This window comes from Tasmannia lanceolata, unplaced genomic scaffold, assembly GCF_043159265.1.
Source record: "Tasmannia lanceolata isolate RefF3 unplaced genomic scaffold, GAP_Taslan_0.1 ptg000013l, whole genome shotgun sequence".
NCBI lineage: Eukaryota > Viridiplantae > Streptophyta > Magnoliopsida > Canellales > Winteraceae > Tasmannia > Tasmannia lanceolata.
In genome coordinates, this window is record NW_027518690.1 from 38,257,831 (window position 1) to 38,273,110 (window position 15,280).

A 15,280-nucleotide genomic window follows, 5' to 3' on the forward strand; every position below is an offset into this window, starting at 1 on the left:
GATCAAGTAGCAGCCTGTTGAACAACTTAGAATTTGTGTGCACATTCTAAGCATCAAGGGGTGTTGGCGTATAGGGCCTTTAAAGCCTTGCACGATTGAAGGCTTGCACTAGTATTCGTGCATGTCGGGGCGCCGCACAGGTTATTCCGCTGCTCAAACATTTGGCCCGTGACATTAGGCTCCTGAATCCGATGAAGCTGATAGCGGAAAGAAACGCTTAATTAGTCAAATTGAGGCACACATCACAAAAGCTGCAAGTGCCTAGTCTAGTAGAATCATTGATGGGAGAGATCCTTCATAGAAGCCCAATAGGCTACAAGACGTGTTTACGCCCCGGCATTGAGTTAGCTTCCTCTCAAATCAAGAGGAAAATGAAAGTAAAGAAACGTAAATCTAGATTTGTTTCATCCTCTTATATTACTTACATCCAAACAAACCCAATGATGGGGTAGTAGTTGATATTCACTCTTATTTCTACACTTCACTTTACCCACAACCTCAAACACCGAGAACATTCCCTTTCCATAGGTACCACTTTTCTTCTACTTCTATTATCTCTTTCGGCCACATCTTTTCCAAGGGAGGATTCCACCCCACAAATTGCAAGCAAACAGAGCCTGAGGGACTGTTTGGGCACAGAGACAATTTATCTTGGAAAATTTCAACCATTTCAACCCTAATAGGAGTTTTCATAAATTGAAGGATGTGAACCAAACAGCAGAAAAAAAAAATCAGGAATGCCTTCTCTGAGAAAATGGAGTTATAGGGAGTCCAAGTTTTGCAATAAATCATTTTTGGGGGTTCAAACAACCGGGAATCTTCGATGAAAGTTCCGTTCCAACTCGGCCATGAAAATGTAATTTTTTTTCTTATTTACAGAAAGTTATGATTCATACATCCATCTATCACAACACATCTGTCACTGCAACAAGACTCAAAGCTATGGCAACAACAAACAGCTATTTTGAACAATGAAGACTCAGAGTATATTTTATCTAGATGAAAAGCCAGCTTCCATTGCTTTAAAGATTGAAGCAGTATCAAACTTAAAATTTCTAAAGCTTTTACCAGGGCGGTTATCAGTAGGCGGAATCTCAGATACAGGTCTAGTTGACGGGCCCTCACTTGTCATCAAGATGCCTGAAGAGTTGTTCTTTGCTTTCCACACACATGTTCCTTATCAAAATAAAATATCAAGTAAAAACACATTACTGTTAGTAACACCACATGAAGAAATTGAGTAATTTTTAAAAACTTAGGGGCAAATCAGAATTTTTGTCCTTTGTTTTGAGAAAAATGGCCAAAACAAAATTTAGGCTCTAATCAGCTTGAAACTTAGTGGAGTAAACTCAATTTGCCTATTTTCAGATCACAGGTCCAAATTCCCAGTTGTTTAAAAAAATTGGGAAATCATTCATCGACACGTCCTACTTTGATCTCAGAACTCAAATGAACAAACATCTGAAAATTACAAACCCAGTTGAGAGTTGAGAATCAGTAAAATAAGTTTGTCCGGGTTCCAAGCACACCTTAAAATATTAGGAAAATATTCAGTTAAATTTGCCTACTTAATCTCAAAAAAAAATAAGAAAAATTTCAGTCAAGTGCAAGATTTTGAGAATTTGTAAAAATGAAATCAAAATAAACAAGGGGTGTAACAATCCTTCCAAGAACCAGCAACTTCATGGAAGGGAGAAAAGGGGGTAAGGGGAGACCTTTGGTATAGCCATCAGATTTTTTAGCCGCAAAAGGCAGATGGGCTGAAATCCAAGCTTTAAGAGACCTGCATAATGGTATTACCAGTTTCTGTAAATCAAATTTGCCTCATCATAAGATTTATGTGATGATGTACATATATAAATACTCACGGCAAAAATGGCGCCACCATGTAAAGTTTCAGGCCATTGGCTCCTCTAGATATTGGGTCATTGCTTGCTGGCTGAAGCTCATCAAGCCGATGCCATGAAATTTCCTGCAAGTAAAACATGTGTAGATCTAAAACTTAGATTTGAACACCTTCGGCATGGGTGAATAGATAGACACATCGTTTTTATAAAAACCGGGAGAATGATTACAAGATCTTTGATACTGAGTATCCTTGAAATAATGTTCAAATATCAAACTTGGCATTTGGCTCCAAAATCAGTCTTTTATTTTCTGTTTCCCTTGCAAACGAATGAGGTGAAGTGAAGTGGGCCCCGTGTGAAGTTCCAGTGGGGTGGAAAATGGGAGTTTGGTTATCACAAATTGAAGAAAAGTGGAGCGGACTGAAGGCGTGGGTTTCATTATCAAAACAAGAGAGCTTTCCCCGGCAGAGTGTCATTATCAAAACAGGGGGTCAGAAAGGGGTGACATTATAAAAAAACATAAGTTCAGAAGGTGTGTCATTATCAAAATGTATGGTTTTTTATTTTTCCCAGGAATATTGCATTTACCATTCTGATGGGGCAAAAAATACAAAAGGTGAAATTTAATGTCACATTGGCTGTAATCAAGGTTTCACTTGCCATGAAGACACGTGGAAAACTGGTGAAGAGTTAAATTTCTGGCAATTTTCCCTGGGGTTTCCAGAGGAAAGCAACCAGACGGGGCCTAAGGGCCAGTCAAATTTAGGCAACTCAGCTAATTTTAAATAACAAGTTTTTATACACTGAGATTAACAGCATTATGGAAGATCTATCACGTCCAAAGATGGAAGGGAACACATACACTGATCTCCTTCTTAGTTAGTGGGGCAAAGACAGTATCCTCCTTTACACCAGCAATTATGTAAAGCCTCACCCTCTGTTCTCCAATTGTAACCTCAATATGATCCTCCATTTTTAAGAGTTTAGAAACATCAAAACCTGTTTCCTCTAAAACCTGCATCCACCATCATTACAATAACTGATTACATTGAAGTAGCTAGATGAGAAGAGCCAAGAAAAGATAAAAGGACCGTTTGAATACATGGATTTTATAATACAGAATTGTAAAATCCTGGATTTCATAAGCTAAAACCTGGATTTTATAATCCTGTAAAATTCAAGTTTTAGCTTATAAAATCCACGCTTTGGCTTATAAAATTCAGGTTTTAACTAGAAAAATCCAAGTTCTAGATTGTAAAATACATGTATCCAAACGGCCCAAAAATATTTCTAAAACAAAAAAAGCATGAAGTCTTGCTTCTGGACAGAATGAGTTCATGAATTGATTCTACGCAAGAAAGAAGCAATACAAAAAACAAAAAATTAGAGCCAAATGTAAAACTTGAGTCTAGAAAATCTTGATTCTAGTCCAGTGCTACATGGATGTGGTAGCTGGTCTCAGTGATCTGTCAGTTAGCCCGACCATAGGCCAAAACAATTCAGATTTGCCAATTCAGTCTCCACAAAATTATTGAAAAACAAAATTAAAGAAAGCAACCAATTTACCAAAGAGAAAAAACAAATTACAAAAGATCATTGGGCAACAAGGGCCTGAAGAAACCATTAAAAAAAAGGGCCCAAAGAAATGAGGTCTAGTCACTACCGATTTGGAAAATTTATCCACAAGGACATTAGCACTACTCGGGGTGTGAGTAAAGACAATCTCCCTCCTCTGGGTGTGAGTAAAGATGCTCTCTCTCTCCGCGCGCGCGCCACACCAAGTTCCATATCTCATCAATACGTAGCCAGACAGCACGACCAACACTATTACCATGAGACCATGAAATCACACTAGATGAGCCCCCCTCCACCTTGACACGACCTTCCATCATAACACAAAAGATCCGAAGCCCAAAGTGAGGTGCCCTAGCCTCCACTCAGAAGAATTAGTGTGGCCAATTGGACGCAAGTAAGAGAAGAGAATATGATCTTCCCCAACCCTAAAAACTACACCAATGCCCACTGATCCAGGGTTCCCAAGAGCAACCATTGAGATTCAAATTAATCGAATTAGACAAAGGAGAGCTACCATCTAGCCAAGTTCATTTTAGTTATTCTTCCCATCATAATCTCACTCCAATGCCTAATGGTCTGATCTAAGGAGTGAAAATTAATAGAATTAAGCAAAGGAAACCTGCCATCTAGCCAAGTTCATCTTAGTCATTCTACCCATCATAATCTCACTCCAATGCCTAATGATCTGATCTAAGGAGTTTCCCCAAAACTCTTAACTCTCAGCCAGCCACACAATACTTAATTCTCCAAGGAATGGATGCCACTGATGAGTGCCTACCATCCAATATGCGAGTATTAATCTCACCACAAAGCACCCACCAAACTGCAAAAGAGATAATCTCCCAAAGAATCATGGCCAAAGATCCTATCCCGCTGATACTCTAAAAATAAATGTGTGTATATATATAAGTGTGTGCGTGCATGCTCGCGCACACGTGTGTGTGAGAGAGAGAAAATAAACAAGGCATAAATGCCAAAAAATGTACAGACATAATTCAAGTTTATTATATATTTAATCTTATCATATACTTTTTAAACATATTTTCTATATGTACTATGTATGTATGTTTGTATGTATGTGTATACATGTGTATGTATGTGCATGGGGAAATGATATTTGCACTCCCTTGTTTCATGATTACACTCTTTTACTAAAAGTATTGAAAAGTATTATTAAAAGAAGAAGAAAATAATACACGCAAAACAATGGAAGCCAGAAAACCACGATGAAGAGGAAGGGAAATAAAGTAAACCTTAATAGGCCTCAATGGAAAATGAAACAATCGCACAAAAAGAAAAAGTCTCATTTTCTCTTTTCTTCTATTATATATGAAACCCTAGGTTTGATTGCCCCTCCATGTGAATTATAGCTTCACACAAACAAAAACACCCTAAAAAAGCTCTTTGCCGTCCAATGAAAAAACTAAAATTTCGAATTTTCCCCTTATCAGTTATTAAATAAAAATGAAAAATTTTCTTTTATTACCAATAATTAAAATCCAGTCTTCTTCTACCGACCGATATCTTATCTGTTTCACACCAGATTTGAACCAAAGGTGCTGTGTCGAACATGACATGATCACATGACACATGTGTCATCAATAAATTCGAAGTGTCGGCTAAATCATAGGAGAATACTTTTGAATCATTGACTGACGACAAAAAAATGGAAAGATGTTATGATTTGCATTTCATTTCGTTAATGTCGGGAATGATATTTGGTAGGCAACATCACCGAACTGTACAGCAAAGTAACCATATCTTAGACCTGGAATATCGGATCGTCATGGGACCAATAATACCTTGTAACTCCATGTAGCATTGACATAGAGTTGGGTCCTTGGAGGGAAGATTGGTCCTTGGAGGGGAGATTGGTCATTGTATTTTCTTTTTTTTTGAGACGGAAAGGAGTGAGTGGTGTTTGAAAGCCTTCTCTATCAAGAACTGTATTTTCTTATACTTCATTACATTTTACTTCTTCATTGACTTTATGCGACAACACATGTCACTAGGTGTTCAATGTGATTTAAGGCTTTAAGCTATTATGGATGGCTTTCCTGCTTATGCGATGGTTTCTATGTGTTTGTGCTTATTCTAGCATTTCACATATGTTTCGATACATTTCCGTGAATTCAAAGGATTGCCACCGAAACCGAAATATTTCGTTTTCCATGCCGACTGAAACCAAAATTTAAAACCTTGTCTTTGAGTGGGGACCAACTCTCAAAAGAAAAGAAGTGCAGGGATAATTCCACACACACACACACACACATAAAAGAACAATACATATGTTGTACTAATATTTTTACATAAATTAATGTGTGTGTGTATATATATATATATATATATATATATATATATATATATATATATATATATATATATATATAACCGAATCAAAGGTGGAGGGGGAAATGGACAGACACTGTTTCTGACCATTTTTTCTCTCCACAAATGGCAGGGTTAGGATGATCCTAAAGGGCTCATTTTTGGTACACACCCAATCCATGCAAGGGCCTTCCAAATGAATGCTTTGGATCACCCTAAAAATGTGGGGCCACATGAGTTTTTGAAGCAGCTGCCCAGATAAGCTATTTGAGCAGCTGCGCAAGAACACTACTCTCTCTCTCTCTCTCTCTCTCTCTCTCTCTCTCTATATATATATATATATATATATATATATATATATATATATATATATCTCTCTCTATATATATATATATAGGTGAATATCGCATGTGATGTATGTTCTCTTTTTCCTTTTTATGCCTTGTTCAAAATAAATAAATAAAGGTTCTCTTTTATAGTTTTTTTTTAGAATGTTCCTTTTAGAGTTCTGTTCTCTGAGATTTTTTTCCAAAATAGTTGTTCTCAGAGAATTTTAGGTCAACAATATGCCATACATTGGAGATGATCGTTTTCGACCTTGGTCAGATATATTTGGAAGAAAACTGCTATAATGGTGACCTGAAGATTTTAACAAATGATATCAAACGTGTGCCTGTATGCATGGGATTCACACGTGTCATTGACATGTCAAATTGAAGACACATCCGACTAGTGGAGAGTTAAATAAATACAATGATCTTATATACATAAAAATAGAATTTTTTCTTACACTGGACCCATAGGCATACCATCTCAGATTTAGTGCATAGACAAACCCAGAAGAGAAACTTCATTCTACTTGATATATTATTAGATTGCAGAAATATCAATGGCTAGTGTATATCAAGAGAAAGTTTCCCCGTCACCATTCTTGCCGTAAATAGAGGTCCTCGCCTACAATTTAATGAGAATAGGAGAAAGCTTCCCAACCCTCTGAATAAAGCATGTCCATAAACACTAATACATTTATGATCGAAAAACCAATTCTAAAGCTTTCAATAAGAGCATTTCAGAAAAATAGATATATTGGAACAAATTGTAAAATGAGTTTCACTAAGAAACACATTACTTCTCTTATGGCGCAGGTGTGATCTTCCTCATCTTTGTTCTTTTTCCCTCGAGGAAAACTCCAACTTGCTCCAGCCTTCCAACCTTTCACTAGTAAACACTGCAAAATGCACATGGAGCACATCAATATCAAGTTGGTACGCCTTAGGAAGGAGAGAGAATCACAAAAGCTCTGTACGGCATTACCTACTTATTTCTACTTGTTTAGATAAGTTTTTAATGCATAGGGCAGCTTAAATTTACTTTTAATGGGAAACAAAAAAATCTTTGACAAATGAATTTCTTCAACGACAGGGACACCCTCTTACAAAAAAAAACAGATATGGTAAATTACTTACATGGTGTGGTCAAATGCAGTGTTTCAAAATTCGAAGTCGGACAAGAACTCAGTCAAGGTAAAAGGGAGTCGACTTGGACGAGTAAATGGTTGATGTGGCCAATTTTCCATTAACTCGTGAGAATCAAAGAAGTTTTGGCTGACTTGGTATGGAAAAACTCGGACCAAAACAAGAAACCAGCCAGTGTAAAGGGGAATTGACTTAGGCAAGTCAAGGATTGACTCGAGGAGTTTTTAAACAGTGGTCAAATGTCACACTTGGATAGCCATTCAAAAAAGTGTCACACTTGGATAGTAGCATTAATGAGCACTAGTGAGGTTTGTTGGACGCCGACACCCTCATACAAAAAGAGGAAGTTGACGGAGACAAAGACCCATGACAAGAAAGGAATCGATGGCATACTTTCCTACAGTCGATGCTTCCTCAGTATGGTTTAAATTTCCCCAAAACAACTGAAATGTTCCTGTTTCCATCCCCACCGAAACGAAATCTACGTGAATTCCTTCCACATCATTATTTCCGATCGAAATTCTACCAAAAATCTAAAAAATCTGACCGAAATTTCTGAAACTCCACCAAAATGGTTGGAACGACAAAAAATGGAAAGGTGTTATGATTTACATCGTATAAAGCTATTTACATCGTATTGACATAGAGTTGGGGTCCTTGGAGGGAGACTGGTCAATGTACTTTCTTATATTTTGTTACATTATACTTCATTATTAACTTTACTATTCCAGACATATGCGAAAACGCATGTCACTAGGTGTCCGATGTGATTAGGCCATTATGGATGACTTTCTTGCTTATGTGATGGTTTCTACGTATGTATATTTGTGCTTATTCTTCTAGCATTTCCCAAAGTTCGTCTAAAATTTTTGTCATTTGCATATGTTTCCATACGTTTCTGTGATTTTAAAAGATTTTCACCGAAAATGAAATGTTTCTATTTCCGTGCCGACCAAAACCGAAATTTAAAAAACACTTCAATTCCAAATTAAAAATGCAAGGGACTGAAAGACATATAGATCAACAAGCCCTTGGAGGCATCTATTAGACTTTGGGAATGAGTTTCATACAAATCAGGTAACGGAAGTATTCGCATCCCCACCCGAAGAGGTAATTTTTCAAGGAAGATAGACACAGAAATGTTCTGACTGCAAATGTCGAGATTGATGTGGAACATAAGGTGGTATGCTAAGCACACGTTGAAAAATCAGAATTGGAAACACTTCCAAAAGGGTGGAATGCCAGCTGGATGTGTCTTTAATAGACTAGTGGAAGATTACTACGCTGAGTTTTTTCTTGATAATTAGGCATGGACCCTATTCAAATACTGAATTGATTTTTTGAAGGCATGGTTTGATAAGGCATTTCAAGACCTTTATGGAAGGGCCTTTCTGATTCTTCACCTCCAATACATCAGCAACACTTCAAAATCATAAAGGCTATTCTTTCAGCATTTACTTTTTCTCCTTGGTTGAAGAAAAGGAACAATATATCCAAGAGCATTTCTTGAGGTGCTGACGAGGAAATTGAGACCTAGGTTTCTAGTGGTATCATGCCGAGGAGGAAAGTTGGAGTGACATCTAAAACAACTTCTCTAATAGCTTGGAATATTACGTGTGCATGATCAAAGAGAACTTCAATTTGTAAATCCACTCGTCAATAATTAAACATGCATACATGAATACATCTAGATGCACATATTGGAATTAAATAGAACATAATCAAATGAATATTGATAATGAAAATTTTCAAAAGAAACAAAAATAAATAGCACTAATTTATGCAAAACAGAATAAGTTCGAGAATGGGGTCTAAATCATAAGCAAGGGAAAGAAATAGCACTAATTTCAGTTATTCCCTTATTCAAATTTTCCTGCTTGTCTACGTTGAGCTTACCCGTTCAAAAGATTCATCCAAAATGATCGCACCAGTAACTGGCACCCGAACTTTGTAGGAGGTGAAGTCGTTGTATATGTCATCTATGTGAGCAATGTAAGGTCTTAGTGCAGCGCAGCTATTGAACACTATAAGAAGTTAAGGGAAATTGGGGAGCAATAAATACGAATATGTAGCAGCAAAGAACTATAATGTTCACTGGAAGAGATTACCTAAGCCTCATAAACAATTTGATACCATTAATACTTCAAACCAGCATAGATCACAAAGGTCTACCATAAAAACAACAATAGAAAACATAAATAACAACACTAGGGCACATTTTTAAGGGGGCAGAAGACGGTACTCTGCTGTTGTACCAAATTTGAGTATTCAATTGGCGCTTATTGGAGGAAATAATGTGGTAGACCCTGTATCACATTGATCCCCAATTGAACACAGGTGTCCCCATTGTTTCTACCGATGGGAGAATGGGAAATAGCTAGTTTGGTACAATGCAGAGAGCAAAACTGGACTTCTTTCGTTGCTGGTAAAGGGCAGTCATCCAAGAGATGGGATAGAATCCCATAAAAATAATTGGGATGACAAAGCACTATGGCCTGCAAGCTTGTCCCCAACAGTTACTTTTTTGTGGATATATATGGCCCTATAAAATATGAAAAATCAAACAAAACGCATTTGCAATCTGCCAGGGGTTTCAGCCCCACTCCACCACCTGTCTCAGTGGATGGTTTTATACTGTCTTGCTGATTATACAGAAATGTAATTTCACAATTAAAGATGTGCTATCTTAAAACCAAAAAAACTATGGGGTACCGACAAGAGTTTTCTTCAACTCTGATACACCCAAAACTCAGAAAGATAAGAGGAAAAGGATACTCAAAGATGTGAATTCCCTGAGAGAGAGCGACTTCAGCAATGGATTCTGTTCCACTGAATTGTCTTCATAAAACCAATGTGCTTGTTCCACGAGAAATAAAATTCTCTCAAATGACTGTAGATCTTCTTGTGGAACATTCAAAACAAATCGACTGCATAAAGAGCAAAATGGTTAATGTTAAATCAAGCAGAAAGTGATCTTAAACAAGATGTCCATCATATAAAAAAAAAGCAGGTGATCCCGTGAAAAGCTTCCCTGTGCTACAACATTTGAAAAAGGCATAAACACTCATGACGTTTATACTAACAGATACACAAAATCCACATAACAATATGTTGAAGAATGGAACCCAAGAGTGCAAACCCTAACCTCGATGAGAGCCAAAATGTTCCAAAGGTAATCCTGACATATTAAGACTTGAAACTCATGAAGTAAAATATTAATAGTGAACCATACATTAGAATAGTGAACTGTACGTTAGAATAGTAAACTATACGACGATTGCATGGCTTAACATCAGTATCGACTATAGAGTGGTTTTAGACGAAGCAGCAACCAATTTTAACAGGAAAAAGGGAGCTTGTTTATACAAATTACTCTGTCAGTTGTGATCAAGAAAATTGTGATTGCAGAGAATTTTACGAATCAAATACATTTTCCATTTCAACCATGCATTGGATCTAAGTGTGACTTCAAGGAACTAGAATATCGTTAGAGTTAAAAGGATTCTTCATTTAATCCCGATGTAAAAGAATCTTAACATCTTTTTTAAATGATGAAATATTTTATTAAAGAAGGGAGCAAATGCCAAATGGCCAAGATGGTCAAAAAATGGAGGAAAAAAGGAAACAATAAAAGGATAGCACCCTAATCCTATACAGCCTCAAAGAGGAAGGTAATCAAGTAGACATTGTGCCGACACCCTGATTTGGCGAGTGAATCTGCATCGGAATTGGCCGACCTCCAAAAATGTTGAATCTCACAATAGTGACCCTCCAACACGTCAAGAATCTCCTATCACGTCCGTGAATCTCCATGGATATAGCTGACCCCGTCTCTGACTCATCTTAATGTTTAACCATCAAATCATGACGAATTGAAGTATACTCGAGTGACAGAACCAGAGACATTTCTAGCAGCATTTGCTGGAAATTATCGGTCATAGCTAGCATAGTTAAAGCAAACAAATGAGTATACTGGATTGAATTCTACAAGCCTGTTTGCTAGACTAGTTTAATTCTCAGAACCTATTTTCCAAAGGAAGTGCTTATTGGCACTTACTTTGAAGTTAACTTTTTTTTTTCTCTCACTAATATTCAGCAAAAAAAATCCCAGCTAAGAAATCCCAACACCCAAACCAAAAATTCTAGTTATAAGATTTTGCAGTACTTTTATACATGCTCATCCCTGAGCCCATCCACAAGATTTCCATGAACAACCAAAAAATAGTATAATTGTTGTATTAGAGAGAGTTGAAAACTAAATTACTGACTGTGGCCACAGGCTGATGAAAAAACCATGAAGATAGAGATGCCCACATCTATAGGATCGAATCACCATTGCATCCTTTCATCTGCATTAGTGTAGGGCTTTAGTGTTTAATTGTGATCTGTGACTATTACATTTGTACCACTACCATCATTAAGAACTCGGACTCAAGCTCAGATGAGAACACATTCAAGATAAAGCCGAGTTAACTCGGGCAAGTCAATGACATGATCAATTCGCTATTAACTCAGGCAAGTCAAAGAAGTTTCCTATCGACTTGATAGAACAAAACTCAGACTTAGATGAGTACTCGGCCAAGGTAAAACCAATTCAACTTGGACGAGTTTATGATTGACTCGGAGAATTTTATATTGTGATTTTTACTTTACTAGACTTGTCCATGATTTAAAAGCAATATTGATGGAATGTATCTTATACAATATTTGGATTTCATATTTCAGTTATATCTTTATTCTATTACATTTTGCTTCTTGTTTGTGCTACTCACCACCATACTCATTATAGGATTTGTTTTCCAGTGACAGCACAATAGCAGATAAAAGCAAAGAGAAGGAATGTCACCTCAGAAGGCCAAATTTTATATAGCATAACAAGGTTTTCGAAAACAGAATCAAATAGCACTTGTAAGAGCGTCTATAAGAGGAATGATCAAACATGAACAAAGCAATGCAAAAAAAAAAAAAAAAAAACCCTAATTTGAAAATGAATCCCCAAATCCCCATCATTTCTTCAATAACTCATATAAAGCTCTCCAATTCGAATTATACAAACGGAAACCTAAACAAGGCGTATCATAAAACAATAAAAGAATGAAAGAAGCAGAGAGAAATCATCAATTGAAACAGAACAATGGGACAGTGAAAAAAAAAACAGAAAACGAAAGAAAGTGGAAGAAAATGAAGAGAAAATCTTGGGGGCAAAGACCTGCATAGATCATCGAGGAGCTCTTGAGGAGGAAAAATGCTTTTCATTGGAGCACTTGAAGATCGATGAAGGCCTGTCAAGGGCAGAGATTAAAACCCTAATTCCAGTAACTCGAAAACCCTAATTTCGGTTTTTTTAACAAAGACACACCCGGTAAGGTGTAAGTAACGACACTTAACTATAAAACGCCTCGTGAATAACACGCTCGCTTTTCAAACTGATAATATCAGATAAATATTTGGGATTTGCTATGGACAATCTCAGAAGGCATTTTGCGGCTGGGGTATTGCATGTGAGAGCTGTCACACAAGCTCAGATTTTGTCTTAATGATTTAATTCATGAGGTGGCTGTTCCCACAGGCATCAGATTAAATCTACTTTCTAATCTCTCTTGCTTGTCTCTTCTATCCATTGCCTAATTTATCTACATGCTTCATTTAGCCAACTTACCCAATCTGCCTCCGAAAAAGATCCAACGGTGAGATCTTAACCCAATCTAACAGTTGGATCCCACATATTCTAACATTTAAAGAAAAACAAGCGAGGGAGCTTCGTTGTGATCTCTGAGAACTCCACCGATTCCAGCTTTTTCGCCATCAAGGGAGGCATCAGAGTTGATTTTTATCATTCCCGGGGAATGCTTGGTCCAACAGCAGGTTTTATGTTGAGTAAGTTTCTAAATCTGAGGGGGATTGAGATGCTTTGCTGTGTGAATAGCTCTTGAGTTTGGGTTGTCTGGCAATTTGAGAAATATGAGGCGGATCCTGATTGTTTGAATAATGTTGGCAAGGATAATTCTTTTATGAGAGTGCGGCTTTCCATGTATCCTGGCGTTTCTTTCTTGCCAAATCAGATAAACCGAAGCACCTAGAGCAAGTTTCATGGCTGTAGATGTTTGAGAATTGCCTCTAAAATTGTTGCGGATCCATAGCTCTTCTTCAAGAATAGGGCTCTTCGGTTTTCTGCTGCTATTGAATCTCCCAAGAATTGAGGACCAGAACCAGGCTTTCAAACTCTTTATCATTGCCTTGCTCACGGTTTGGGTGCACAAGGTTTTATATTCTTTTGGCTTAAAGTCATGGGTATGCTCTCAGTGACGTGAGTTCGAATCCCCCCGGCTTACCCGATGCACGTGGTTTATGGGTTATTGCGGGCATCCGTAGGGAGTAGTCCCGCCCCATACCCTATGTCATAAAAAAAAAAGGTTTTATATTGTATACCTTGAAAGAAAAAAATAATCGGTTTCCTACTACCAATGTCAAGCGAGAGTCGGGCACATCTGTCATCAGTGTGACCGCCCTTGTTGTGCCAGTCCATGGCTGTTGCGATCACCATAATAAATTGCACTTAAGGGACTAAAGAGTACAGTAAGTATTTACATGCAATATGTACATGAGTGTTGCTAAGGAGACCGGTTGCCTAACCGAGAATTGAAACGAACAAAAATCCCTACAGGAGTAGTTTTGCTATTTTGAAAAAAAAAAAAAATGTTGGAAGTTGTTGTTAACATGTGAAGAGGCCATTTCTTTGATTCTATTTGAGGTTCCTAACTCGATCATATCATTATTATATGTATTTTGAACAACATTAATGATCACTTATATGTACTGTGAACAATATTTCCTAAGAAAGTATCTCTTATAACTGACATCACTAGATTTTTGTATTGAGTCTTAGAAATAAGAGAGTACAAATTATCAGCAAAAGAACAGTGCTGGTTCCTGGTCTCAGCAATAAAATATGATTATTAATTTATGAAGCATAAATTTATTAGAGCCCTAACCGTATTGGTATTCGTGGGCTGAGAAATTCAAATATGAATGAGATGCATGTGTTGGACAATCTGAGCAAGCCTGAATTTCAGATTTATAAATGCCATGCTATGTATGATCCAAAGTGAATAAATCGTGACCCTTTGTACTGCTACTAGATATGACATGATAATCAGCTCTCGATAGTGGATCATGGCCAACATGGAACTATAGTTGATCGAAAAGGGTGGGAGTCAGGGCCATGGGCTTTTCATCGGCCCAAGTTCAAGCAAAGCTCTCGATCTTCACATAAGGCAATACGCACGGCTTCCTCAATTTATAGGGCTTCTTATTAGAAGGGACTCGCGTCGCGGACCTTTGGTACGACAAGCAAGTAAGCCTAGCAAAGTTGTGTGAAAACAAGCACAAAAAGGAAGGCTGAGTTTCCAAGCACACACAAAGCAATTAGGCACACTAGTAGGCACTCGCGTCACGGACCTAGAAGTGGTTGCTGCACATTCCAATTTTCCAACCTCTACCGTCCTTCAAAAGATGGAAAAGGCAACAGTAGCAATCGTAGGCATACCCTAAGCCCAGCATTAAGTGTTGAGAACATGACAAGGGCCCTTTCCTCTATGAAGGAAGGATTGAAAGAGGTGCTCCCATAGATCTTGAAAGAGAAAGTTACATTTAAAGGTACCTCCTGCATATGAATGCACAGCAAAGACCTCGTAAATCCTGATTGAGTTATCCCTTGCACAAGAAAATCAACATCCAGCCAGCAAGACCTGATTTCTCTGATATTAGATGGAGTTTCACGAAAATTGCACGGTAAGGAGCAGTTCCCGAAAGAACCACAACTCCTGCCACTGGTCAGTTGGCTCATGATTAGAGCGATAAATGGGACTTCCACACATCCTTCACAACACTGATTCTAACCTTCTCTGATTTGGTTCTGTTTCCATCAAGGCCTAAAACCTTGATTAAACACTCCAAAGAACTCGTCAACTTGACAGGTGATCCACCCAGAAGATAAATACATGGTTAAAAGGATCCTTTTTATCACACACAAAAGAACAATGGCAATGTCGGGCA

At 37.5% G+C, this 15,280-nt stretch overlaps 1 protein-coding gene across 1 annotated transcript; it reads right to left on the reverse strand.

The window, feature by feature from the left end:
* Positions 1–842: 842 nt before the first annotated feature.
* Positions 843–12,630, reverse strand: LOC143890057 (mRNA-decapping enzyme subunit 2-like). The gene is made up of 8 exons (XM_077394598.1): positions 12,435–12,630; positions 10,001–10,152; positions 9,122–9,249; positions 6,880–6,978; positions 2,710–2,862; positions 1,869–1,972; positions 1,716–1,783; positions 843–1,176 (listed from the first exon to the last, which is right to left on the reverse strand). The coding sequence occupies exons 1-8, from the start codon at positions 12,479–12,481 to the stop codon at positions 992–994; spliced, it is 936 nt and encodes a 311-aa protein (XP_077250713.1). The 5' UTR covers positions 12,482–12,630; the 3' UTR covers positions 843–991.
* Positions 12,631–15,280: the final 2,650 nt, after the last annotated feature.

Bases quoted from the DNA above. Each gene is read 5' to 3' on its own strand.
- LOC143890057 (XM_077394598.1), bottom strand. From the start codon at position 12,481: ATGAAAAGCATTTTTCCTCCTCAAGAGCTCCTCGATGATCTATGCAG. The intron at 1,973-2,709 runs GTATGTGTTCCC...TTTTACTTGCAG, and splicing joins TAACTAAGAAGGAGATCAGT to GAAATTTCATGGCATCGGCT. The intron at 1,177-1,715 runs GTCTCCCCTTAC...TATTTTGATAAG, and splicing joins ATCTGATGGCTATACCAAAG to GAACATGTGTGTGGAAAGCA.